The sequence below is a fragment of the Natator depressus genome, chromosome 20 (genome assembly GCF_965152275.1).
Source record: "Natator depressus isolate rNatDep1 chromosome 20, rNatDep2.hap1, whole genome shotgun sequence".
Taxonomy (NCBI): Eukaryota; Metazoa; Chordata; order Testudines; family Cheloniidae; genus Natator; species Natator depressus.
The window spans coordinates 5408361-5434718 of NC_134253.1; the positions used below are offsets into that span (position 1 = coordinate 5408361).

Consider the following 26358-nt stretch of genomic DNA (forward strand, 5'->3'; position numbering starts at 1 on the left):
GGCAGGAGAGATTAGATTTATTTGGAACTGGGGAACCTTTGGGGAAAGGAAGAGCCCATACAAGGGGGATGGGCTCCACCCAAACCAGCATGGAACCAGACTGCTGGCATCAAAAATTGAAAAGGTTGTAGAGGATTGATTTATTTATTTTTAAACTAAGGGTTGGGGGAAGGCCAACAGGAGCAGAGGAGCACACCGTTCCAGCAGAGACAGCCCTGAGGGATGAATTTATTAAAGAGGGAATGCAATAGTCCAGGGGTTCTCAAACTGTGGGTCATGACCCCAAAGTGGGTTTGCGACCCTATTTTAATGGGGTCACTAAGGCTGGTGTTGGCCCCAGCAAGTCTGAAGCCCCACTGGCCAGGGCTAAGGTTACATGCCCCCCGCCCAGGGCAGAAGCCCTTGGCCTTCAGCTTTGGCCCCCCCGCCCTAGGCGGCGGGGCTCAGTCTTCGATCTCCCCTCCTGGGGTCGTGTAGTAGTTTTTGTTGTCAGAAGGGAGGTCACGAAGTTTGAGAATTGCTGCAATAGTCTCCAAAGAGGATAGGAAAGAATAAGTAATAACGAGGGATTTCAACTTGGACTGACTGGGAACCTCACCTCTGGCTGGGATAAAATGTCTAGGCAGGGCTAATGGCTGCCTCTTGGAGCAGCTAGTTCTGGAACCCACAAGGGAAGAGGCACTTCTTGATTTTGTCCTAAGCGAGCCCTGGGTCTTGCCCAGGAGGTGAGAGGAGCCGAACCGCTTGGTAACAGTGACAATAATTCAATGTAACACCCTTGTGCAGGGGGAAGTGCCAAAGACGCCCACCCTGGTAGCATTTAACTTCCAAAGGGGGGACTACACCAAGACAAAGAGGCTAGTTAAATGGAAACAATAAATCCTAAGACAGTAAATATCCTAATGCCACTATATAAATCGATGGTTCACCCACACCTTGAATACTGCGTGCAGGTCTGCTTGCCTGGTCTCAAACAAGAGATATTCAAATTGGAAAAGGTACAGAGAAAGGCAAGAAAACTTCCAGATGAGAAGCGGTTCAAAAGGCTGGGATTGCTGAGAAAAGAGCTGAATGGGGCAGGGTTGGGGAGGGGGGTGTCTATGATAGAAAGCTATAAAATCATACCTGGTGAGGAGAAAATGTCTAAGGAGGTGTTATTTACCCTGCCCCATAACACAAGAACTGGGGCTCACCCAATGAGATTTAGCAGGCAGCAGGTTTAAAACAAACAAAAGGAAGTACTTCTTCACACAACACACGGTCAATCTGTGGAACTCCTTGCCAGGGGATGTTGTGAAGGCCAAAACTACAACATGGGTCAAAACCGAATGAGATAAGTTGATGGAGGATAGGTCCTTCAATGGCTATGAGCCAAGATGGTGAGGAACACAGCCCCGTGTTCTGGGTGTCCCTAAACCTCTCGCCGTCAGAAGCTAGGAGTGGATGACTGGGGACAGACCACTCGCTGACTGCCTGGTCTGTGCATTCCCACTGGGTTGGCTGGCCCATTGGGCTGACCCAGTATGGCTGCTCTCTCTCATATCCATCCCACTGGTTTCCTCCCAGTTAACTTTTAGCAAAGCCAGCCGGCAGCTCTGGATGGACAGGGGCAAGGAGGAAGGGGGCTATTCTATCTTCTCCATCATGGCTCATCAGGCTTGTATCTTCCAGGCGTGCGTTACGCAGCGTGGCTAACATCTGTCATGGGTGGCTCGTTCTCCCCCCACCCTCCCCTGGAGTGGAGCCGGGGAGCGGTTTGGTTTGGTTTTTAAATGTCTGGTCAGAGCAGCAAACCTGGCACTGGGATGGGGCTGGTCCTATGATCCCGGGAGTCATTGCACCATCTGGACCCAGCCCCCATGGGAGCTCCTTCTCCCTCCCTCCCTTCCCGCTTGCTGGCTGAGTTCTCCCTTGCTGCTCTGATCCGACAAGGGGCTGGGTCTCTCGCTCCCCTCAGCCCCTTTCCCAAATTCCAGGCTCGGCTCGGTAGGCGCAAAGATGGGCCTGGAGGCAGCGTGCCCAGAGCAGTGAGCCGGGCTACACAGCGGGGCAGACGCCTGGCGCCGGCTGGGGGGGGGGGGCGTATTTTCCCCCGGCAGGTTGTTCTAGGGCAGTTACTAGTGGGATCCAAGAGCTTCCGTCGAAATTTGTACAAAGGAGAAAAAAAGACGCGGCTGGCTAAGGCCCCACGTTCCACTCCCCCCAGTAGACGGCAGAGAGACGCCTCTGCCTGGAGGTCATATAAATTCTTTATTAGACAAAAATAGATCTCTTCTCTTAATTAAATCCCCCCCCCCCCACGGAGCGAGGCCTTCGGCAGCGGCCAGCTGCAGCCCTTCCTCCGCACTGGAGGCAGATGGCGAAGCAGCGGCTGTGGGGCGTTGGCTGGGCCCCAGCTGCCTCTCCCCGCAAGGCGCTGGCGCTCTCGGGCAGCAGGGCCAGAGTCGGCCCTGCCTGCGCGGGCAGGGTCTCAGCTGTGGGAGCAGCCCGCCCCCGTAGGCAGCTGGCCCGCCGCGAAACAACCGCCCCCTCACGTTGGGGCTGACGTTGCACTTGCTAAGGACCCCGCCCAGCAGCGGGAGAGCTGGGGATAGAACCCAGGAGTCCTAGCACCCAGCCCCCCCCTGCTCTAGATCCCACGCCCCTCCATGAGCTGGGAATAGAACCCAGGAGTCCTAGCACCCAGCCCCCTCTGCTCTAGCATGCTAGATCCCACACCTGGCCATGAGCAGGGACTAGAACCCAGGAGTCCTGAGCGCCAGCCCCACCGCTCCTTTAACCCCCTAGACCACGCTGGCTCTGCTCTTGAATCCTGTGAAAGCCAAGTGCCCGCACCGATCAGGCCGGGAGCATGAACTTGTCCCTCCCACTCCCTTGGCACCCGGCAACCCCAGGCAGGGCCGGGCACCCTGGGGTGGGCCCTGGCCTTGCTAAACGCCGCACGCTCCTGCCCCCTGCTCCTTCAGCACTTACAGCTTCTCAAACACTTCCCCCTCCAGGATCCCTCGTCCCCTTGGCAACGGCCCAGCCCCTGGCTGCCCACCTCTTCCATGCCCCCCACTGTCTCCAGTGATCCTGCACCCCCCGAGATCACCAGCCCCACGGCCACCCCCTTCCACAGCCCTGAGCATTAACCCCTGCTGTGCCACCACAGGGTGTGAGACTGAACCGGGCCCCCTGTTAGGAAGGTGCCTTTGGTTTTTGGTGGCTCTGAGAGGGTTAAAGCTTCAAGCTGGGGGGGGCGGGAGGGCTAGATGAGAACCCCCCGCTCCCCATCCTGACTGACGGGAGAGAGGGATCAGGCCTGTGTGAGGGTCAGCAGATGGGTGGGCCGCACCCGCAGGCCAGCCCCTGCCCCTGCGTGGCTGGGCGCTGGCCGGGGGGGGGGGAGGGGCAGGGCTGGCATCTCTCTGCGGGCCGTGGGCGAAGGCCAGCGCCCACGTCTCTCCCCCCCGGCCTCGCTCATTTCCGGTGCATCCCCAGCATGACCTTGGTGATGAAGTTGACGATGGCCAAGGCCGGCTGCTCGGGGTCGAGCTCAGCGAAGAGGTGGCAGACGTTCTCGCAGGGGCTGCCCTGCTTCTTAGCCACAAAGCCGAAGAGCCTGCGAGGGAGGAGACGAGACTGGAGCGAGCCGGCCAGCAAGACAGCTTCCCCGGCACTGACCTGCCCCCCCAGCCTCCCCCCACGGCGCTGATCTGACCCCATGGCGCTGACCTTGCCCCACTGGGTCAAACCTGACCCCATGGTGCCACTCCAGCCCCACTGCACCCACCCCAGCCCTGCTGTGCCCACCCCGGCCCCACTGATCCCAGCCCCACTGCACCCACCGTGGCCCTGATGACCCCGGCCCCGCTGGCCCCAGTCCCACCACAGTGACCCCAGATGCACTGCACCCACCGTGGCCCTGCTGACCCCAGCCCTGCTGCGCTCACCCCAGACCTGCGATGTCCACCCTGGGGGAAACAGGGTGAAATCACAAGGATGCTACAAGCAAGCGCATCCATGGGACAAACAGAAGGGCCAGCCCCAGAGCAGAGCCCTGCTGGTTACTGGACAGGGTGGAGGAGTTCCCTGGGGAAGGGTTTTTATCTCAGCTGTGCTGTGGTCCCTGGGGGAGGGTCTGTCGGTCCCGGCCGTGAAGGGGTCCCTGGGGGAAGGCTCTGTCCTGGCCGTGCAGGGGTCCCTGGGGGAGGGTCTGTCGGTCCCGGCCGTGCAGAGGTCCCTGGGGGAGGGTCTGTCGGTCCGGCCGTGCAGAGGTCCCTGGGGGAAGGCTCTGTCCTGGCCGTGCAGGGGTCCCTGGGGGAGGGTCTGTCGGTCCCGGCCGTGCAGAGGTCCCTGGGGGAGGGTCTGTCGGTCCCGGCCGTGAAGGGGTCCCTGGGGGAGGGCTGTGCAGGTCACAGGGTCTCTGATTCTACACCAGGGCAACCCCGTGGCTGGGCCAGATGCGCGAGTGGGCTTTGGCTGCAGCGCTGGCCCGGCCCCTCCCTGCACTCACTTGGAGGTGGTGCCGTCTGGATTCGTCCACCTGCAGTTAAACAAACAAACAGCCCTTGTCGCTCAGCAGGGAAAATGATATTTGCTCCAAGTGACACCGATGCCAGGGGGAGCTCCCGTCGATGCCAGATCCAGCCTCTCCCAGCAGGGGACGCTGTGGGGAGTGGGGCAGGAGGGCTGGCCGTGGGAGGGAACTCCCGGCTACTGTAGTTCCAGTGACTCCCGGCAGGGGGCGCTGTGGTGAGCGGGGCAGGAGCGCAGGCCATCGGGGGAGCGCCTGGCTACTCCAGTCCCGGCCTCTCCCAGCAGGGGGCGCTGTGGGGAGCGGGGCAGGAGCGCAGGCTGTGGGGAGCTCCCGGCACCCACTGTTTGGGTGTGGACGTGTCCGTTACCTCCTGTCCTGTGGGTCCGTGCTGCAGAAGGTGACGCTGGTCACAGGGTAATGGCGCCGGAAAAACAGCCTGTTGGATCAAGCCAATGGCTGGGTGTCAGTGCAGGGTGCTGGGCAGGTGGCCCGGGGCAGGGCCAGCCCCCCAGCACGAGGACGGGAGAAGGGGCAGCAAGGGGATGGGGAGGGGTATTTGCAGCACAGGGCGGGGCCTGGACAGGGGATGCCCGCCGTAGGTGGGGTGTGGGGCCTGGGATGCTCCACGGTAGGCAGAGGGTGGAAGGGATGCCCCAGAGAGGGCAGGGTTGGGGCCTGGGCAGAGCCTGGGGGTCTCCCCTTACAGATCAGGGCAGGAGGGGGACAGCGTGTGCCTGCCCAATGGGGCTGCCCCCTAGGAGGGGGGCACGGTGCCTGCCCACGTGGCAGGGGAGTCACTTACTTCCTCTGATTGTCCGTCAGGGTGATGCCCTGGGCTGAGACCTTGAAGTGCACGAGGCAGGCGGGCGGGCGGGGGCTGCAACTCAGGGTGCTGGCGGCCGCCTTGGCCACGGCCTGGGGGCCCGTCAGCGACTCCGTCTCCACCGAGCTGAGGTAGAGCACGCTGCAGGCTGGACAAGGGACGAGCCGTCAGCACCGGGGGGCAGCCCCCAGGGGCCTCGTTCCCCCCAACCCCTGGCCTCAGCACCGTGCCCCAGCCTGGGGGAGCCGGGCTGGGGCCCCCCACAGGTCTGACTGGGGAGCCAGCTGGCCCCAAACCCCACCCCCACTCTCTGTGACCCACCAGACCCCCCTCTGCAGACCCCAACAGAGAGACCCTCCCACCCCAGTCCGGGTCTCCCGGCCAGGCCGCCCTGCGCTGCCAGGAAGGGTGGCCATGAAGCTGGGCCTGGCCTGGGCTGGCTCTGTGCTGAGTGGCCAGTGGGTGGGGGTGGGCATCTCCCAAGACCCCCCAACTTTACCCATGTGATCCCTACTGCCCCCATGCCACCGCAGCCGGCTCCCAGCCCCAAGGGGGTGCTGGGACCGCCCACCCTGCTCGGCCCGCCTGACCTACCCGCTCCCTGCTTCAACAAATCAGCCGCCGTGCTCACGTTGGTGGGAATGGCCACGTCCGGGGTCTCCTCCATGAGATCTGAGCGAGAGAGGGATGCAGAGGCAGTGTGGGCTAGTGGCTGCAGCAAGCAACCAGGACTCCTGGGTTCCATTCCCAGCTCTGGGAGGGGCATGGGGGGCTAGTGGTTAGAGCAGGGGGCGGGGCGAGTGCTGGGAGTCAGGACTCCTGGGTTCCATTCCCAGCTCTGCCAGGGGCCACGCCCTGGGGACCAGGACTCCTGGGTTCACCTGTCTGTGCGGCCTGAGTTTGTGTCAGTGTGGGTAGTGGGGATCTGGCCTGCTAACAGCAAAGCAAGCCCTTGTTTGGGGGGGATCTGGGTGCTGCCCTCACGGAGCAGAGGGGCCCTGGGCTTGTGGCCTTGTCCAAACAGCCAGGAACCGTGCCGGCCAGGGCCGAGGGATGCAGGTGGGATTCAAACCTGTGGGTAGCGCCCCCTTGTGGGAGAACACAGTCAGGGCAGGGCCTCCCTCTCTGCTGACAGAGGGGTGCAGGGCGGGAGGTGCGGGGAAGGGTGCTGCCCCCTCCCTGGGTGCCCGAGTGGGTGTGTGCAGAGCGTGTTCTGCAGCAGTGTCAGATGGGACCATCGCCACGGGCCCCTGGGGCTGAGAGGTCTCCAGAGCCGGGGCTGGGGGTGCCCCCTCCCTGGGTACCTACCTCTGCTGGGGATCCGGAGCTTGCAGGGCAGAGAGATGGGGGTGATGGAGTGCTGCGAGACCAGGGCGGGCAGGCTTCCTGCAGGGCACACGCACAATCAGCTTCCCCTGCCCCAGCCCCTTCCCCAGGCCCACAATCAGCGGCTCCTCTGGCACCTGCCCCCACCCAGCCCTCTTCCCCATGCACCCACCCTGGCCCCCTTCCTCGATGCCCTTTGCTACCCAACGCCCGAGCTCTGATGTCCTTCTGCTTTCACCCCCTCCAAGACCCCGGAGCAGGTCCAGCCTGCTGCCCCTCCCCCCTGCCCCGCCACTGCACCCCAGGCTCCCCCTTGCAGGCAGCAAAGGGGTGGGGGGCAGAAGCCCCAAGCTGCGGCTGGGGTGAGGGACAAGCTGGCGTCTTTGCAGGAGACCCAAGGCCAAGCTCCGTGCCTGGGATGGGCTGGGGTGGCAAGATGCCCCCTGCTGCGGGTGCCGATCGCTCAGTGGTCGACCTGCCAAGGGCTGGCAGCCAAGGGCCGGGGAGTTGAAGGACATGAGTGGGGGTCCCCCACCCCCATCACTCACCGAAATAGGGTTCATTCTGGCAGCCCTTGATCTTCACCCCCTTGGGGCCTGTCTCAATCAGGAAGTGACGCACCAGCTGCTCCATGGGGTCACCTGGGCAGGGACCCAGCCAGGTGAGAGACCCTCGCTGCAGACCCGCCGCCCCTCCCCAAGCCCCACGCCCTGCCTCCTCCTTGGTGCCGGTGGGGCTGGGAGCACCCTGGCAATGGGGTGGGCACCAGCTCCCAAAGGGCAATGGAAGGGCTAGTAGGGTAGGGGAGGGGGCTGGCAGTCAGGACTCCAGGGTTCTGTTCCTGGCTCTGGGATGGGAACGGGGTCTAGTGGCCAGAGCTGGGGTGGGAGGACTGGGCGTCAGGACTCCTGGGTTCTGTCCCTGGCTCTGGGATGGGAACGGGCTCTAGTAGTTTGAGCAGGAACGAGCCCAGGAGCCAGGACTCCTGGGTTCTCTTCCCAGCTTCCTGCCCCAGAGTCTGTGCCTCGGTTTCCCCACCTACAACCTGGGAGTAATGGTCATCGGTTCCTGCTGCGGGGCTCAGCTGGGGGTGTCTGCGCCTTACCTTTGGAAGGGAGGGTGAGGCAGTTGGCCGGGGGTGTCGCCACTTTCAGAGCCAGCCCGTAGGCACCTTGGAAGGAGTTGCTGTCGCGGATGAGGAAGCAGCCGGGCTCCTTGTCCTTCAGCAGGGCGATGGCTGCTCGGGGGGGACGACAAGGAGAAGAGCCTGTTTGAGCTTCCTGTGTCAGCCATCACCCTGCCCGCTCCTCTGCCAGCCGTCGCCCTGCCTACATTGCCCACGAGGGAGGATCTGTGGAGAGAACCACGGCTCCCCCCCACAAGTCCCCTAGCCCTGTAGCAGCCAAGCCCCGTGGTGCAGGTGCGGTGCCATTCAGGGGGGAAGCTGCCTCCTGGCCCACAGGGGTTCAGCTTATGCCCAGACGGTGCCCGCTGCATGGCCCTGGCCGGGATGGAATTCGGGCTGCACGTCCCAGCCTGCCCCTCCATACAGACTGACTGGGGTGACCGGACAGCCGAGCTCTGAGGATGCCCCTGGTGTCCTGGATGGTTCTATATGGGAGGGGTGTCAGGACTCCTGGGTTCTGATGGGAGTGGGGTCTAGTGGTTAGAGCAGGTGGGATCTGGCCCTCTGGGTTCTAGTCCCAGCTCTGGAAGCTGAGCGCAGCTTGGAGCAGGAGTGCAGGTCGAGGGAAAGATTTTTCCTACTTAAAAATATATCACATGGCTGCTGCTAAATTCTAACCAACCTGTGTGTGAACTGAATCAAGGTAAGCCCCGCTCCCCCCGCCCCCCCAGCACACTGTACCTTGGTCCCGGGACAGGTTGGGTTTATACCAAAACTTGGACGTATCCTGGACAAATTTGACATTGCTGTGGCTCTCCGGCTGTGTGTCTGAAAGGGAACAGCGGCCCCCGGTGAGCCGGACGGGGATGCCGGTGAAAGAAACCCTTGCTCACGTTTCAAGGGGGAACCTACTAAACTGGGGGGGGGGGAAGTATCTCACCTTCCGTCATTGCTTCCAGCCCAGCCTCTCCCAGCAGGGGGCGCTGTAGGGAGCGGGGCAGGAGCGCTGGCCGTAGCGGGAGTTCCCAGCTACTCTGCCCGGCCTCTCCCAGCAGGGGGCGCCGTAGGGAGCGGGGCAGGAGCGCTGGCCGTAGCAGGAGTTCCCAGATACTCTGCCCGGCCTCTCCCAGCAGGGGGCGCCGTAGGGAGCGGGGCAGGAGCGCTGGCCATAGCGGGAGTTCCCAGCTACTCTGCCCGGCCTCTCCCAGCAGGGGGCGCTGTAGGGAGCGGGGCAGGAGCGCTGGCCATAGCGGGAGTTCCCAGCTACTCTGCCCGGCCTCTCCCAGCAGGGGGCGCTGTAGGGAGCGGGGCAGGAGCGCTGGCCGTAGCAGGAGTTCCCAGATACTCTGCCCGGCCTCTCCCAGCAGGGGGCGCCGTAGGGAGCGGGGCAGGAGCGCTGGCCATAGCGGGAGTTCCCAGCTACTCTGCCTGGCCTCTCCCAGCAGGGGGAGCTGTAGGGAGTGGGGCAGGAGTGCTGGCCGTAGCGGGAGTTCCCAGATACTCTGCCCGGCCTTTCCCAGCAGGTGGCGCTGTAGGGATCGGGGCAGAAATGCTGGCTGTGGGGCAGCTCAGACCCTCACTGCCTGGGCTGGCGGATTATGAAAGGACCCTGGTGCCGTCCTCCCATCCCCGCAGCGGAGCCGATCTCCCACCTGGGTCTGGCCTGGCGGTGTCGGGCGCGAAGGTGACGTGGTGGCCCGTCCCGGTGCCCCGTCCTGGGGGCGAGCTCCTCTCCCAGCTGCCAGCCGCTGGCGTGTGGCGCTTCTCGGGCAACGGCGGCTGCTGCAGTGAATCGCAGGCGTGGCCCTGGCTGGGGGAGCCCGGGGGCAGCGGGCTCCTCTCCCCACCCGAGTAGTAGGCTGTGGTGATGGGGAAGGCAGGGGTCGGGGAGCACTGCAGGTCGGAGGGGCAGTAGGGGGCTGGGACCTGCACGCTGATGGGGCTCGGGAGGGGGCTGCCGTTGGGGCAGCGGGCCAGGGTGCCCGGGGCCAGCTCGGCTCTGTCACTGTGCAGGTGCCCGTTGTAGGGGGCTGGGTTCCTGAGCGTAGCTGTCGCTCTGCAGCTGGCACAGGCCGGGCTGTGGATGGGCATGGTCGGGGGGCTGCGTTGGTCCAGCCCGTCCATGCCAGGGGGCAGCGGGTGCGCTGGGGTCCCATTGCTGGGGGATGAATCAGGGGAGACAGCTGGGTAGCTGGGGCCATTCAGGTGACGCGGGCTGTCTCCCGGGTTCACCCTGGATAGGCCGGTGCCCTGGGGCGGGCTGGCAGGGCTGTGGGCTCGGAGACAGGGCTGCCTTGGGGCCGGCCCATTGGACTGGGCCCTGGAGGTGGCTCCGTGGGCACAGGCCTGTGTTGGAGAAGGGGGCTGTGTGGGGCTGGGCGTGGCCCCTGGCAGGACTAAGCTCATCTCTGGGGTTCTCTTGTCGCTGGGTGGGGCTGTGTCCTCGGGGCTGGAGCATGCCGAGCTCTCCTGCAGGCTGGCAGCCGGGGTGCTGCCTTTGGGCATCGCCGGGCTGTGGAATCACAGAGGGGGCACACTCAGTATCACCCTAGGCACCAGCCAGCACATGAGGGGCAGGGCACAGTACAACCCGCAGCACTGGGGCCAAGGGCCCACAAAGGGCAGACAGAAGCTTGTGCCAGGGCAGCAGGGCACAGGCTGGTGGTTCCCCGGGGGACCCCAAGAGGCTGTTCCTAGTGGGGACGACTGTCCCCTGGCCAGGGGCTGGGAGCTTCGACCCTGGGACAGCTGGTGCAGGGGGAGCAGTGCCCTGGCACCGGGGGCATCAACCTATCACTCCCAAGGGGTGTTGGGGGCCTGGCAACTGGCAGGGGAGCTGGTCTCCTTTGAGTGTGTGTGTGTGGGGAGACTGCTTCTGGCCCTAGGACCCCTCTGCCACTGGGCCTCACTGCGCCCACCCTGGGATCTCTGGGTCTCTGCCCCATGGGTGACTCCATAACCACCCCCCGCCCTGCACAGTGGGCGGCACGCACCTGTCTTTGCTCTGCACCGGGCTGCTGGTGTGCAGAGGAGTTGGCGGGCCTGACAGCTCGGGGGGTGCAGGGCAGGCGGCGTGAGCCTCCCAGGGGGACTGGTGCAGGGAGCCAGGGGCGTCTCGCCAGGGCGCCTCGTCCCCAGGGCCCTGCATCTCTGGGGGGAGAGCAGCCAGAGTGAAAGGCAGGCCATGCCCCCCACCCTCCTGGCTGTCAGCCAGATTTCCCCGCTCCCCGTCGGCCACATACCAGCCCGCTCCCCCCACAGCTATAAGCCACCCATCACCCCCTTTTAGCCACCATCAGTCCTCTCCCCTGCATGGCTGTTGGCAAGATTACCCATCCCTCCATTAGCCACACACAAGCCCTCTCCCCCCAGGCCATTAGCCAGTCCCCAGGCCTGGTAGCCGGTGCCATGCCATATTAGGGACTCACCGGTGGGCATCCGGTCCTGGTGCCCCGGGCGTGGATAGCCCTGGCCCGTCTCCGGGGACTGGGGCTCGTAGCTTTGCTTCCTGGAGGCCGGGTAGGCTGAGCTGACGGGGGACGCCGAGCTGGATGGGGGCGAGTGGTAGCCGGGCGTGTCTGGGGGGGAGGCGCAGGGCCTGGCTGGGGACCGGCCGTAGAAGGGTGGCTGGGGGCAATGGGTGGGGGGGCCACAGGCGTAGGCACCGTGGGGCAGCAGGGCGGGGTAGGGTGGGCCATAGCGGTAGTGGAAGGGCTCCAGGCTCTGCTCCATGCCCTTGTGGCCCTTCTGATGGGCGCCGGGCATGGGCTGTGCCGGGTAGCTGTGGCCGAAGTGTGCCGGCATCTTGGCATGGGTGGGCTCGAACTCAAAGACCTCGTGATGCCCCCGGGGGCGCTGGCTGTAGGCAGCCGGCATCAGCAGGGGCAGGGACTGGCCGGGGTGCCCTGGCCGGGACAGGGGGGACTTGGCACGCTCGTGGGCCCACTCCTCGGGCTCGCGGCTGCCCAGGTGCAGGCCATAGAAGGCGGTGGTGGGGGGCAGGCTGGCTTCCTCGTGAACCTTCTCCTGGCAGTCCTGGCACGGGCACAGCTCCAAGCCGCACGCGGGCTCCTCCTCCAGGATCAGCACCTCCCGGTAGCTGGGCGGCTTGTAGGCCAGGTCCTCCCGCTTACCGGGGCTGTGGGGCAGCTCGTAGGCGTAGGGGTGGGCGAGGGGCTGCAGGCCCTCGGAGAGGGAGCGATACACCCGCCGTTTCTCCCCCGGCCCGGCCTCCTGCGGCAGGCAGGGGTAGCCCTCGGCGGGGTGCAAGTGGACCCCGTTGGTGCTGTAGACCAGGCGCCGGCGCTCCAAGGTGCCCTCTGGCCTGTAGTAGGCGCCATTGGGCAGCCTCTCGGGGCTGTGGGCGCCCGGGCAGCTCTGCGAGCGGTAGCCCAGGCGGCAGGAGCAGTGGCGGGCCAGGCCGGGGCGCCGGCTGGGGTACGCCAGAGGCCCGAAGGGGCTCATTTCCACCAGCTCGTCTTCCAAGATGGCCGTCTCCCTGTCCCTGGCCCCGTTGCTGGGCGGGCATCCCCCCAGCTCCCGGTGCGGGGATGCCCCGCTCTGCTGCTTGGGGGTCTCCGGCCTGGCCTTGACCCCGAAGCCCCCGAGCAGCCTGTCCAGCTCCTCCCTCTCGGCCGGCGTGGGCAGCGGCTTGGCGGGAGGGGAGGGTTCGGCCAGCATGGAGGAGTGGCCCGAGTCGCTGCTGACGGAGAGGAAGCGGCTGCCCTGCTGGGTGGAGTCGGCGCTGGCCGGGCTCCCGCCGCCGCCGCCGGAGAAGCCGCTCAGGTTCCGCTTCTTCTTGATCTTGGCGTAGAGGCTGCCGTCGATGGGGCCGCGGGTGTGGGACATGTCTGTGCGGGAGCAGACAGCAGGGCCCAGTCAGGGCTGTCCTCGGGCACCGACCGCACAGGGATGCCAGGACGTGTGATCGGCCAGCAGGGTGGGGTTCGTCCCTGCCAGCAGGGGGCAGCACACACGCACACGTACACAGGAGGGCTCATCCTCGCCAGCAGGGGGCAGCAGAGACACACTCACACACACACTCACACACAGTGCAGGTCTCATCCCCTCCAGCAGGGGGCAGCAGACAGACAGACAGACAGACAGACACACACACGGAAGACGTCTCATCCCCTCCAGCAGCGGGCAGCAGGGACACACACATGGAGGAGGTCTCATCCCCTCCAGCAGGGGGCAGCACACACACACACACACACACACACACACACAGAGGAGGGCTTATCCTTACCAGCATGGGGCAGCAGACAGACAGACAGACACACACACGGAGGAGGTCTCATCCCCTCCAGCAGCGGGCAGCATGGACCCACACACACACTATGCAGGGTTCATCTCCGCTGACAGGGGCAGCAGGGACACACACACACACACACACACACCCTAACTTCCATTCATACCTTTGAAAATCTCCCTGACAACCACAAAACAAAACCCACAACAACCTCAGGAACACAGAGACCCTCCCCCACAAAAAAGTTACACACACGTAAAGTTACACACACACACACACACTCACACACACATACAGAGATACAACCCAAAGAGGCACATACAGACATGAACACACACGTGTACTCACAGACACACATGCATGACTTCAGAAATTCACTTAGACTCATTCCACCAGGGGGTGCTAGACCCCAGGAACAACCCTTCCTGCCAATGACCAAATATCCCGGAACCATTACTTTCCCACAAATCTCCTGGTGGTTTAAGACATTCATTTCCTGCCCCCCCCAGCCCCCCAAACCCTCCCCCAATCAGAGAAGCCATCACAGATCCTCATGTCAATCCCTTTGTTAATTCACTCCCCTTGGTTTGGAATCTCTCTCTACAAAACTGTAGGTCCTACACAAACACTGGCTCTTGCTTCAGGGGTGGGTTTTGCTGCTGCCCCTTCTCTCCCTGCGCTAGGCGCTGTACATATGTCACAAGCAGCTGGCCCCAAAGTGATCGCCATTAGAGCCAGTCGGGAATTTACTGACATACTGGCGGGGGGGGTGGGGGTGGGGAAGAAAGGTCAAAATTGAACCGAAACGGTTCCAAGTGATCAAAACAAAACATTGACCCAGTGACCCAAACTGACATATTTTCCCCAGTTTTTTGGGTCACGTTTTTGGAGGTTTTGACTTTTCGTCCTGATTTGGGAGAGGAACATTTTTGAAACTCTGGAAAATATTCGTGGGACAGGAAAACCATTTCCCTCCTCACAGTCTGAAGAGACAAAGGGCAGGAGGGGAAACTGAGGCAGAAAGAGAGGCAGCAGCTTGGCCAAGGCCCCAGGGCAGCGGCTGAGCTGAGAAGAGAAGCCAGGTGTCCTGACTTCCACCCAGCCCCATAGTCACATTGTTCTCTATGGGTGGCCCCACTGCCCTGGCCAGTCACCCCTGTGGCATGCAGGAGCGGGTGGCTGGGGGTGGCTGTGCCCAGGCCCTGCCGGTGCCCGGCCGTACCTTCCAGGCTGTCCTCGTGGTGCAGGTTGAAGTTCTCGTAGGAGTCCCAGCGCACCATGGGATCGGAGATGTTATAATCCACTGTGATGGATGGGCTGTTCCGTAAGGTCTCCAGGCCTGAGGGGAGAGAACCGGTGAGGGCCACGGGCTGGGGCAGCCCTCCGGCTGGGAAATGGGCCCTTTGTGGGCTGCTCCCTCAGTGAGGGACTGGGCTGAGAGCAGCCTAGCTGCGGGGTTGGGGGTGGGGGGTCTCCTGGCTGTTGGGGGGCTCCCACCAGGTGTGGGGGGGTCTCCTGGCTCGGGGGGTCCTCCCAGCCCGGCCCAGGGCAATGGGACTTCTGGCTTGGAGGTGTCAATCCTGGCTCGCTGTGGGGGAGGGGTGTCCTACCGGCTTGGCCCCGGGGGCAGGGGATTCCTGGGCGAGCTTGGCTCAGCGCAGCAGGGTGGGGGAGGCTTAGGGGGTGCTACAACTGTGGGGGGGAACTTTCCCCCCTCCCCGCCTGCCAGCCCCTCACCTTTCATCTTCTCAGGGCCGGAAGAGAAGACGAACTCCACGCTGGCTTCGAAGGGGAAGCGCTCATCTGGGGAGAGGAAAGGAGAGCGTAGCACACAGTGAACAGAGGAGCTTTTGGCTGAGGGGGCAGGGAGGAGGGGGTGGGAGGTCCCAGGCATGAGGGGGCAGGGGGAGCAGAGCGGTCCCAGGCACGAGGGGGCAAAAGGGAGCCAGGGGTCCTGGGTATGAGGGGGCAGGGGGAGAAGAGGGGTCCTAGGTACAAGGGGGCACGGGGGATCCCGGGGTCCCGGGTACGAGGGGGCAGGGGAAGCACAGGGGTCCCAGGTACGAGGGGGCCAAGGAGAGCAGAGGTTCCTGGGTATGAGGGGCCAAGGGGAGCAGAGGTTCCTGGGTATGGGGGGCCAGGGGGAGCAGAGGGGTCCCAGGTACTGGGGCAGGACAGGTCACTGCCACGAGGTGCGTAGAGGGTTCTAAGCTGCATGCTGATGCCCTGTTTGGAGCCTGCCCGTGGTGCCACCCCCTGCCCTGCTCACCTTGCCAGGCCTCGTCCAGCTCATCCTTCCCGAACCAGAGCTGGGTGCCGTGGATGGTGCACGTGTGGAATTGGATGCGGAAAACCACGTCCCGGTCAGAGCTGCAGGTCTGCTTGTGGTAGCACTTCACCTGGGGGGGGTGGGGGGGTGGAATCAGCCCTGCCGTGGGGGCCCCCAGCCCCCCCCCAGGCACATGCAAACCCACGGACACGCCCACAGCCCCCCATGCACACCCAGGTCTGTGCACGCACCCACACGTGGATCGCCCCATGTGCAAACAGAGGCACACTCGTACACACCCATTGTGCACGCTGACACCCCCACGCTCGCACACACACACAGGGGCACACTCACCCCCCATCTGTGCACACTGGCACCCCCCCCCATCCTGGGTGTGCACAGCCCCATGCTCACACCTGCTGCCTGCCTCGCAGAGCTGCCTGGCAGGCAACCGAGCCTCAGCCCCCCGGTTCCTCCTGCTCGGTTGCTAGCAGCCTGCTTCCCTGCCGGGCTCAGAGCTGGTGGGGGTGGGGGTGGGCTCTGGACTTTGCGCCCACTCCTTACCCGGCAGAGCCCCCCCCCCCTTCCTGGAGCTGGCCGTACTCACCATCACGTCCCCTTTCAGCAGCAGGGCTGGCTCCAGGGTGACACACAGCTTCTGGGGGCCGGGGCCCGGGACGCTGCTGCAAGGGAGGGCAGAGAAACACGGGGCTGGGGTCAGAGCGTTGGGGGACGGGCCCAGCAGCTCCCAAGCAGCAGGTGCCTCATACTCACTAGATCCCCGAGGTGTAGACGAGCTGCATGGACTGGTAGATCTTCAGGAAGGGCTGGTAGCCTAGGGCGGGAGGGGGAGAGGGGGCAGAGGGTAAGGGGGCAGGCTGCTTCAGCAAGGGCTGAGCCAGTCTGGCAGGGAGCCCTCGTAACTGGCTCAGGACACAGGGGCATGAGCTCCCTGGCGAGGGTGCAATGCCACACCCATGCGTGCAGGCCCGAACAGCTGGTTCACACGCGTCTGTGCCCCGGGACTCCTGGGGGTGCGCGACGCAACGCGGGCCCACTTTGCACACGCCTGCAGGTTTGGGCGTGTGAGTGTGCCCGTTTTGCACACCCCAGCACATTCGCACCCGTGTGAGCGTGCCCATCGTGCACATGCCGATGGGCGAGTGTGTGTGCACGTGTGCCCATTTTGCACACATCAGCAAGTTGACGAGTGCTCATTTGCACGCACCCGTTGGGTTGGCGTGCACGCAAGCATACACATTGTGCACGGGTCTGCAGGTTCACACATGCGTACTCATTTGTGCGTGCGAGTGTGAGTGTGCACATTTTGCACATGATGGCAGGCTCACCCACGTGCGTGCGCTTGCTTTGCGCACGGTGGCTGGTTCACCTGCATGGGTGCCCACCTGTTGCACGTGGGAGCGTCGGCACGCACCCGGGGCCGGAGTCTGCATGTGCCCCGTGGCACTCACCTCCGCTGGCCTCGAAGCTGGGGATGGCGGGAATGAGGACGTGGTGCAGGAACAGGGTGTTGCTATTCATCTTGATGGTGCCCGACAGCAGCCCGCTGAAGTACTTGATGTACCTGGGGGGTTCAGGGGGGACAGCTCAGCCCCAGGGTCCTGGCCCTCCCCGCACTGGAGCGGGTGGGGGGGAGGGGCCAGCCAGTGGGGACCCTCCCCTGTCCCTTAATGGTCACCACATCCCCCTCCTCCGCCCCTCGCCCCCACCTCACCTTTTCTGGGATGGCTGCAGGGACGCGGCCACTTTGTCCTCGCAGAACTTCCGCATGGTCAGGGTGCCGAGGGCCTGGTCCGCGCTGCGGGGGAGAGCACAGGGGTCAGCGCGGGAGCCCCCGGCCGCCAGAGCGACCCCTGGGCTCGGGGCCTGACTCTGCTCCAGGGGAGGGGAGAGAGGGGAGCAGAGGAGGGTGAGGGAAGGAAGAAAGGTGTGGGGAACTGCCCTGGGGGGTGGGGGGAACAGCCAGGGCCGGGGGGGGGTGTTGGTGGAGGGGGTGGGAGTGGGGAGGGGAAGAGCCCTGGGGGGTGGGGGGAACAGCCAGGCTTGGGGGGAGGCTGGGTGGGAGTGGCAGGGGGGGTGGGGGGAAGAGCCAGGGTGGGGAGGCGGGGGAGGCTGGGTGGAGGGGGTGGGAGTGGGGAGGGGAAGAGCCCTGGGGGGTGGGGGGAACAGTCAGGGCGGGGGGGAAGGCTGGGGGGAGTGGGGAGGGGAACAACTCTGGGGGTTGGGGGGAACAGTTGGGGGTGGGAGGTAACTGCCCTGGGGCAGTGGGGCTGGGCCAAGGGGAAGCAGCCAGGGCGGGGCTGGAAATAGGGGAAGGGGAGGAGCACACGCCAAGGGATGGGGGGTCAGCCGGGAGGGAAGATCACCGCCCCCCCACTCCGTACCTGGCAGAGATCTTGCTGTAGTGCATATAGGCGGCCACGATGACGCCCGTCTTGCCCTTGTTCCCCTGCAGCGGAGCGAGAGCGTCAGGGCCGGCATCCCCCCCAACCCCCCCAGCACTGCCAGGGCCCTGCAGGGTGGGGTCCCTGCTGCAGCCCAACCCCCAAACCAGCATGACCCCGCCACGGGTCAGGGGCACTGCCCGCCCCAACCTCCCCCCATTCCTCGCTGTGCCCCTCCCCAGCCCCCCGCCTGCCCCCCAGCTCCACCCTGCCCCCTCACCTTGCAATGCAGCACCACGACGTGCTGGGGGTCCGAGTTCAGCCAGGTCTCCATGGCTTTGCAGATGGAGCAGATCTTGTCCAGGGGGGGCGCGTGCATGTCCGGCCAGCCGAAATCCTGAACCTGCGCCACGTTGGGGTGCAAGCAGTTAGATTCCTCCTCCCACCCCCAACACAGCCAGCTGGGAAGGGCCAGTTCAGAGCTAGAGAGTGGGGTCCCGCTGCCCCCTCCCTGGAAATGGTGCCCTTCCCTGGGAGAACCCAGGGATCTCCCGGAGGACGTGGGGTTCCCCTCCCCTCTCACCTTGGGGTTCAGCCTGCTGATATCATGGCGCTTCTCGGACAGGTTGAAAAGCTGCAAGGCAGAGAGCGAGCTCATTGGCTGCGGGACCGCGACTGTAGCCCAGGGGCCCCCGGCCGGCCCTGCCCCGTCCCGCAGCCCCAAACCCTCCAGCCCTGATGGGCCTTGGTGTGAGACCCACGCCCAGGGCTGAGTCTCCAACACACAGCCCCTCAGATACAAATGCCCAAATCCCTCCCCTGGCTGTAGCACCCCAGCCCTGCCGCCCACCTGGGTGGGCCCCGGGGCCTGGCTGGAGCACAAACCCCACGTGAACACCGAGGAAACCTCGCAGCCTCGCCAGGGGCAGGGCGATTGACATGGTTATCCCTGTGCAGCCACGCGGGGGGGAAACTGAGGCACATATAGGTGCTTGAGACGCACTCAGGGTCACAGGACAAGTCCGTGGCAGAAACCTGACTCCCAGTCCCCCACGTGCTAACCACTAGACTCCCCTCCCCAGAGCTGGAGATAGAACCCAGGAGTCCTGGCTCCCATCCTCCCCTGCTCTAACCACTAGAGCCCACTCCCCGCCCAGAGCTGGGATAGAACCCAGGAGTCCTGGCTCCCATCCTCCCCTGCTCTAACCACTAGAGCCCACTCCCCGCCCAGAGCTGGGATAGAACCCAGGAGTCCTGGCTCCCATCCTCCCCTGCTCTAACCACTAGCCCCAGCTGCCTTTCCCTGTCCCCTACCGTGTACTTATCCTCGTGCTTGGACTTGAGCATCTGTGCCACCTCGCGCAGGTTGCCGCGGTAGCGCTGCTCCTCCAGGGCAGGGGGGAAGAAGACGGAGATGATGCGCTCGGTGATGTAGGTCAGGTCGAAGTCGTACTTGCGCTCCATCACGTGGTCCAGGCTGAAGCTCCTGGGGTGGGGGGTGAGTGTCGGGGTGTGCCAGCTCCTGGGGGTACCCCACCCCTGCAGGGCGGGCAGCTCCCTGGGGTATCGCACCCAACTAGCAGGGTGCCTGGTTTTACCCCACCTCGTGCACCCCATTGATGTACCCCCAGATCAGCAGTGGATCCCCCCACTCGGTGTCTGAGCCAACCCCCCCCTCCCATGGCGGGGGCAGCGGGCAAGGAGCAGGCTACGAGCCGTACCCTCCCCGGCCTCACCCACTCACCTGGGCAGCGTGCTCCGTTGCTTCGAGGTGTGGAGGGATTTGGTGGAGCCCTGGGGGACGAGAGGAGAGGGGGGATGCCGGTCAGCGTGGGGAAATCTGGGGTCCCCGTGGCCCCGTGTCAACTCCTTGGCACCGAACCACAGCCCCGGGCCCAGGCTGCTGGGGGGGCGGGGACGGGAAGCAGGGTGGGAACGGCCCGGGAGAGCGGGGAGGGCCTGCGACAGGTCCCGCCCGGGCCCAGCCTGCAACTCGCGATCCCCCGGGGGGATGTCAGAGGCCAGGATCCAAGCTGCCCTCGCTCTGTTCCCAGAGTCCTGCTGACCTAATGGAATTGGCTGTGGGCGGGGGCCCCGGCTCCCAGCCCAGAGGACGGGCGGAGTTCTCCACTCGCCTCCCCCAACTTGTAAGATCTGCACCGGCAGGCTAACCCCTCGCCCCCCGGCTGCACCTCTTCTGCCCCAGGCTGCACAGCGACACCTGCTGGGGGCAGCCAGGGTGCAAACAGAGCAGGGGGAGGGGGCTTTGGGCCTCATCAGAGGGTGTGGATGAGACAGGTCAGCACACTGGGCTCCCACCAGCTGGCACAACGGGGCTTTGGCCCAACCCCATGTGTCCTACGGCAACACCCCACAGGGCCTAATGAATGGGCAGGGCCGGAGATGGGCAAACAACCCCCTCCCCACCATCACCCCATCCACCCCCCTCCCCGTACCTCACGGCCCAGTTCCCTTCCGCACCTGGCCGGTGTGGGAATAACCATGCAGGGTCCTGGAAGGGAAATCCAGATCCCTTCGCAAGCTCCCCGCATCAGGCGTCGGGGACGTCTCAAGGGGAGGGTTTCGGAGGCTGGCCCCCGATCACACAGAATGCCCCCTGCAGCGTCACTCCTCTGCCATCACAGGCCAGCCTGCCCCCAGCCCTGCACTGAAATGGACGGGGCAGAGTCCACGGGGCAATGCACCCCTGCAGGAAGAGGGCTCCCCCGGGCTGAATTCCCCAGGCGCTATGGGTCAGCAACCCCCCTGGCTGCTTCCCAGATCTGCCTTCTCCCAAGGAAAGGGTCATTTCTGTAGCCCACCCAATAAAAAATCCCAGCATCCAGCCATCCCCCAAGCTTTGGGGGGAGGGGGCTGGGATCTCTCCCCATTTCCCCTGGGGCGGTGGGAAGGTCTCATGGCGGCTTACGCCAGGAGTGGGGCATGGATTTGGGGTGGGGTGGCGGCTGGATAAATGGAGGCAGGGACTCACCAAGTGCTCGATGCGCCGGGCCGGAGCAGTGTTTCTCCTCTGGGGTAGGGGGAAAAGGGAAAAGAGAGCGCGAGTGGAGTTGACAGGAGGAGACGGAGATTGATAGCGACGCATCAGCCCTTTCCCTGAGACGCCAGGCCTGGGCGCCGAGCCAGCTGGCCCCGAGGTCAGCAGCTAGAGTTTGTAAACCTCCCCCGATTGCGTGATGTGGCCCGGAGCTGGGGGTGGAGGAGTCAGGAACCGGGAAGAAGCAGCAGGAGGCCTTGCTGGCGGTTCAGGGAGGTCAGAGGTGCTCTTTTGACAGCTGCAGCAAGTGGAACTCCCTGTTTGCTAGCAAAGGTGGCCCAGTGACGCCGGAGACCTCGCTTCTAGTCCCAGCTCTGCCCCTGAGCTGCTGTGTGACCTGGAGCGAGCCTGCGTGCCTCAGTTTCCCCTCCAACTCCTTGTTAGATAGTGCGTGCCTTCTGTCTGTTATGTAAGCCCCTGAGTCATTCACAGCTTTGGAGCTTGGCACTTTAGCAGCTCATGCTTCTAGTTCCACAGCGCACTCCCCATGTTGGCCAATGAGGCAGCTGTCACATGTACAGCACCCAGTGCAATGGGTCCTGATCTCAGCTGAGCCCTCTAAGGCAGGTAATAAGGAGGGACGAGCCCCAGCTCTGCCTTGGGGACCAGTTCAGTGTCTGTGGGTTCCTCAGCCTCTCTGCTGAGATTTTTCAGGGGAAGCCAGTGGGTGCCCCCTTCCCCCTCCCCCACCCCCGCTCCCAGCTGTTGGGAACTGAATTGTGGCCCTGTTTCCTTCCCAAGTGACCTGAAGCCCAGCTGGCACAACCCGTGGGCAGCAGGGGAAGTGAAATTGACATCGGGCTGAGGAGGTCTGCCAGCGAATCACCTTGGGAAAGGATACACCTGCTCTTCCCAGGATCAAAGGGAGCAGGTGGGGAAAGCTAACGCTGGCCAGAGGGCTCTTAGTTCCAGGAGCTTCTCGGCCTCCTGTTCACGAGCTAGGGCACAGAGCAGGGTGGGGTGCTGGAGTCACCCAAATGCTGACACTGGCCATGGGCACAAAGGGCTAAGATTGACTCCAGGGATGGAGAGGGCAACGCAGGACTCAGCCGAGGGGAACAGACCGGTGGCCCGTTCAGTCCAGAAGACACCAGTGGCCCATCCTCCCAGAGGAGACTGAGACTCGTGGTCCATCCGGCCCAGAAGAGATCTAGGGTCCATCCAGCCCTGTAGCCCGTCTCCCACAGTGGCCAAGCTTAGATGTGGCCATGGAAGATGAAGCATGGAGGAGGAGTGCCTAGCGGGCTGCAATTGTCGTATGTTTCATGGCCATTAAGGGCAAAGCTGTTGAGGTCCATGGGGGCTGTTGGTGGAAATCCAGCCAGTTATTCAGGCGCCCAAGATTGGATCTAGGGGCCTCCTAGGCTCCCAAATGGACTATGTGTCAGCCTGACTGCATCAAGAAAGCAAATCTGTGTGGTCAGAATCCATGCTCCAGGCCCGACATCAGCTGTGGGGGTCAGGAAGCTGCCTGCGGGGGTTAGTATTGCATTGGCAGCTTCCTTGGGAGCATCAGGCTACAGGGACCATGGGCTGGCAGCTCGGAAATTCTGGGCTGGGGCTGCCACAACTTCTAGCTATAAGGTACCTAGATGAGCTCCCTCACCATAGGATCAGAGCACATCACGTGAGGCACCCCCATGAGGCAGGGCAGGGCTATTATCCCTGTTGTATATGTGGGGAAACTGAGGCACAAAGCGACAAAGCCATTTTCCCAAGGTCACCTGAAGCCTGTGGCAGAGCAGGGATTTGAACCCAGGCCCTCTGAGTCTTACTTTAGTCCCCTATGACTCTGAACATCATCAGAACTCTCCTCACCTGACTGTCCTTCACATGCTGGTGTCATTTGCCCCCACTATGCCCTGGTGTAAGGGCAACCCGAGGTGTGGCATGATGGAGAATCAGGCCCTGGCGAGTTTCCCAGGGGACTTTCCTGTCTCAGGCCAGAGAGGAACCCTCCTGCCAAAGCCACTGGCTGGGAGATGATACATCTGGAACTTCTCTGACAGGGCGGAGTGGGACGATTTTTCACTGCCAAGGACTGAGCTCACCAGGCAGCAGGTCCCAGGGCTGACGTCCACACCAGCTGTTTGTGCACCAGGCAGAGACAGCAGCATCGAGCTTCCTCCACGCTGCTGCGTTGCTGATGTACCCCAGTGTAGCACCCGGGCGCGGGTGCACTGCAGGCAGCCACAGGGTGACTACTCCCTCTGGAGATGGGTTCTATTCCCTCCCACCCAGCCTGCCAGGGGACACTTGCCCACTGAGACACCAAAGGCAAAGGCCACCAAACAACCATCAGCTGGTGACAAATAGTCATTGCTGTCCTGACCCAGCTTTGAACCAGTGACCTACTCACGAGCCTGAGCCTGCTCCCACTTATTCTCCACTGCACCCCCTATCTCTGACCAGGATGTCTAGGGGACTGGAACACATGACTTATGAGGAGAGGCTGAGGGAACTGGGATTGTTTAGTCTGCAGAAGAGAAGAGTGAGGGGGGATTTGATAGCAGCCTTCAACTACCTGAAAGGGGGTTCCAAAGAGGATGGATTTAGACTGTTCTCAGTGTTAGCAGATGACAGAACGAGGAGTAATGGTCTCAAGTTGCAGTGGGGGGAGGTTTAGGTTGGATATTAGGAAAAACTATTTCACTAGGAGGGTGGCGAAGCACAGGAATGCGTTACCTAGGGAGGTGGTGGAATCTCCTTCCTTTGAGGTTTTTAAGGTCAGGCTTGATAAAGCCCTGGCTGGGATGATTTAGTTGGGGTTGGTCCTGTTTTGAGCAGGGGGTGCGACTAGATGACCTCCTGAGGTCCCTTCCAACCCTGATATTCTATGATTCTATGATAAGGCCGGCCACCAGGAAACGCTTCATCTGGTGGGGTTATCCCAGCTTTTCACACCAGGATATACCCTGGCATTGAGGCCTGGATGCCACCCGACTCCCAGGCTCACTCGCAACATGGGTATCTGCACCACTTCCCACTGGTTTAGAAGAACCCCCTGGAATTTACCCGGCCTCGCTACGGACTCCGATCAGGAGCTCTCTAGCTGCTGAAAATCAGGCCTCCAGCTGGGCACCCGAAAGTCGAAGCGCCCAATGGAAAGGGCAAATGGCTCACCCAGTGCTGAAATGCAGCCAGCTCTGGGGTGGGACATGGCCGCTGGTTAGCAGCTACGCTGCATCCCATTTAGGACAGGAAGTGAATCTGAGTGTATTCCATGCCAGTGGCGCTGTGCATCTCCAGCAGCCCGGTGCCCTCTGGAGGGATCTAGGCCAGAGCGGTTGATGAGCCTGCTACGGGGTCAGCTGGGCGAGGTGGATCTGTTCGCTCACGCACTAGATCCTGAAGGCCCAGGTTTAATTCCTGCTGCCAGTGTCCCAGCCCGGAGCCCGGCATTACCCAATCCAGCGGAGGCCAGTTGGAATGACCCAGGTTGGAGTTTGGCCAGGACCAGGTGGAGGCGGCTCCCACTCTCGAAAAAAGTTCCAGGGGAAGGAGCAGGAGTCACCAGGTGCTTGGTTCTCCCTTTGGCCTGAAAGATAGCATCTCGAGCGGCACCGGGGTCGGCACCGGGGCCAAGGGACGAGGGCTCTTTTCTGAGCATCCCACGCGGCGGCCTGTCACTCTGGGACTTTCCTGAGCCGTCTCCCACCCACGCCCCGACCCAGGCCTCTGGCGAGATCGACCAGGGACCCAGCGCTGGGAGATATGGACTCAGGGGGAGCAAGGCTGGAGGCTGCCGGGGCCGGCACATGGAAACCGCCCGTCTCCCCCACCCCTACCCATTCTAGCAGCCGGTGGCTCAGTGACAGATTGCCGGAGGGGTGCCAATGGGGACAGACCGATCTTGGCACTTACCAATTCAGGCGGGGGAAGGGGCTGGCAGGATGACGCCACCTGAAACAAGAAGCCAGAGTTGGGGGTCAGGGCGGTGCGGGGACCCCGGCTGGGCAGCGTCTCCTGCAAATCAGTGCCGTGGCAGCCACCAGGATGCTTCTTCCATCCCCCCTCCAGACGGGACGTCTCCTCCCCTGGGTTGGGGGCGGGGGGGGAGGGGGAGGAGACTGTGGCTGGCCCGTGAGGTGGGCTCTGTGCAGCGAGGGGGCTGGACCCCCCTTGGCCGTGGGGCAGGGGTGTTTTTCTTGGCCCCGGCCAGCCCTTTCCAGCTCGGGCATACACAGAGGCCGCGATTCATGGCAGGGCCTGGGAGGCGGTGAGGCCGGAATCGCCGGGTGGGGGTGGGGTGGGGGGAGGCTATATATAGAGAAACATAAACAGGGTGCGCCCCACCCCGGGCTGGGGGTGCACAGGGAGCCCATTCAGCCCGGACCCTACCTCACCTGCCCCCGGCCCCACCCCGCCCCCACTGCCTGGCTCCGGCCAGAGAGAAGGAAACGGGCTCGGAGGGGGCTGGTGAGCCCTCCCCTGCCCCACCCCCCCACCTCAGGGGGCACCTGGCTGTGCCAAGGTTGCCTTTCCCATAATGCCTCGGTGGCTTTGACTCAGGGACGAGCCGAGGCCGCTAAACTCAGTGCAGCAGTGGGTGGCTGGGGGGCGGGGGGTCTGTGCCGGGGTCTTGGGGGCAGAGCTGGTCTCTCCGCGGTATTAAGGGGAGTACAATTCCGCCCCCCCGCCCTCCGCCCTAGCCCTGTGTGGGGCGAGGAGCAGCTACAGAAGAACCTGCGTGTCCTGCAATGGGTACGTCTGCCCCCCACACTAAGCCGGGGGCTGCGGGTCCTGGGCTTGTGGCCTCCGTGTTCCCAAGCCCGTGCTTGAGCGTCCGCCCTGCACTGTACACCCCTCCCCTCCACTGCCCCCCCAGTGCCAGCCTGCCCCCGCCGGAGTCAGCTCCTGCATGCCCAAACCTCTCTGCCCTTCGCCCACTCCCTCCTGCCTGGCTCCCCCATGGCCCAGCTCCACGCCCCGAGCCCTTCTAGCATCCAGGAGAGTTTATTTATCTCCTGGCAGCCAGGAAACGGGAAGCGCCGGAGATCTTTATCACGCTCACGTGGTCCTTACAGCCAGGGGCGGTGCTGAGTATCCAAGGGCTGTGGGGCACGAGCAGGCCTGGCTTGGGGAGCAGGGCCTGGCAATCCATCCAGGCCGTGTCATGCCACCCCTCCCTCCCCGCCTGCCCTGCCTCCTGGCACGTCTCTGTCCAAGCCACCTTGACACCCTGGGCACCGTCCTGGGAGCTGGCCAGACACGGGGCTCCTTGCCAGAGCTCAGGGTTGGGTTGGGAACTGGTGGAGGAGGAGGTGGGGAGACAACCCCGGGGGAGAGGGGGTTGGATCAGTGTGGGACTCGGGGGGAGGTGGCGTGGGGAGTGCAGGCCAGGGGTGCTATCAGGAGATTGTGGGGAGGTGGGATGGGGCACGCAGGCCGGGGCAGGGCATGTTGGATCACAGAGGGGATCGGGAGGAGGTGGGATGGGGACACGGGCTGGGGGGCACATGTTGGATCAATGACGGGCTCGGGAGGGAGAGATGGGATGGGGAGCGCGGGCCAAGAACCAGATCCGGGGCGTCTTTGCAGTGGCAGGGACGCACTGTAAGAACCTAAAGGGAGCCGA

At 63.7% G+C, this 26358-nt stretch overlaps 1 protein-coding gene across 6 annotated transcripts in view; it reads right to left on the minus strand.

Moving 5' to 3' along the window:
• Window positions 1-2254: 2254 nt before the first annotated feature.
• Window positions 2255-26358, minus strand: part of TNS2 (tensin 2) — a 53529-nt gene continuing 29425 nt past the window's right edge. For 5 of the 6 annotated variants that reach the window (XM_074935799.1, XM_074935801.1, XM_074935800.1 and 2 more), the window contains 26 exons: window positions 24645-24683; window positions 20715-20753; window positions 19467-19516; window positions 19037-19208; window positions 18306-18356; window positions 18003-18125; window positions 17723-17787; window positions 17053-17136; window positions 16790-16902; window positions 16092-16152; window positions 15925-16000; window positions 15318-15447; window positions 14786-14851; window positions 14271-14387; window positions 11226-12647; window positions 10791-10947; window positions 9450-10309; window positions 8539-8625; window positions 7777-7908; window positions 7220-7312; window positions 6654-6731; window positions 5940-6017; window positions 5325-5493; window positions 4890-4958; window positions 4499-4528; window positions 2255-3604 (listed from right to left, as the gene is read on the minus strand). In XM_074935799.1, coding sequence (XP_074791900.1) covers window positions 3463-3604; window positions 4499-4528; window positions 4890-4958; window positions 5325-5493; window positions 5940-6017; window positions 6654-6731; window positions 7220-7312; window positions 7777-7908; window positions 8539-8625; window positions 9450-10309; window positions 10791-10947; window positions 11226-12647; window positions 14271-14387; window positions 14786-14851; window positions 15318-15447; window positions 15925-16000; window positions 16092-16152; window positions 16790-16902; window positions 17053-17136; window positions 17723-17787; window positions 18003-18125; window positions 18306-18356; window positions 19037-19208; window positions 19467-19516; window positions 20715-20753; window positions 24645-24683 — 4503 coding nt within the window. In that variant the 3' untranslated portion in view covers window positions 2255-3462. The remainder of the gene's footprint in view (window positions 3605-4498; window positions 4529-4889; window positions 4959-5324; window positions 5494-5939; window positions 6018-6653; window positions 6732-7219; window positions 7313-7776; window positions 7909-8538; window positions 8626-9449; window positions 10310-10790; window positions 10948-11225; window positions 12648-14270; window positions 14388-14785; window positions 14852-15317; window positions 15448-15924; window positions 16001-16091; window positions 16153-16789; window positions 16903-17052; window positions 17137-17722; window positions 17788-18002; window positions 18126-18305; window positions 18357-19036; window positions 19209-19466; window positions 19517-20714; window positions 20754-24644; window positions 24684-26358) is intronic. The other variant, XR_012635916.1, reaches the window with a different exon arrangement.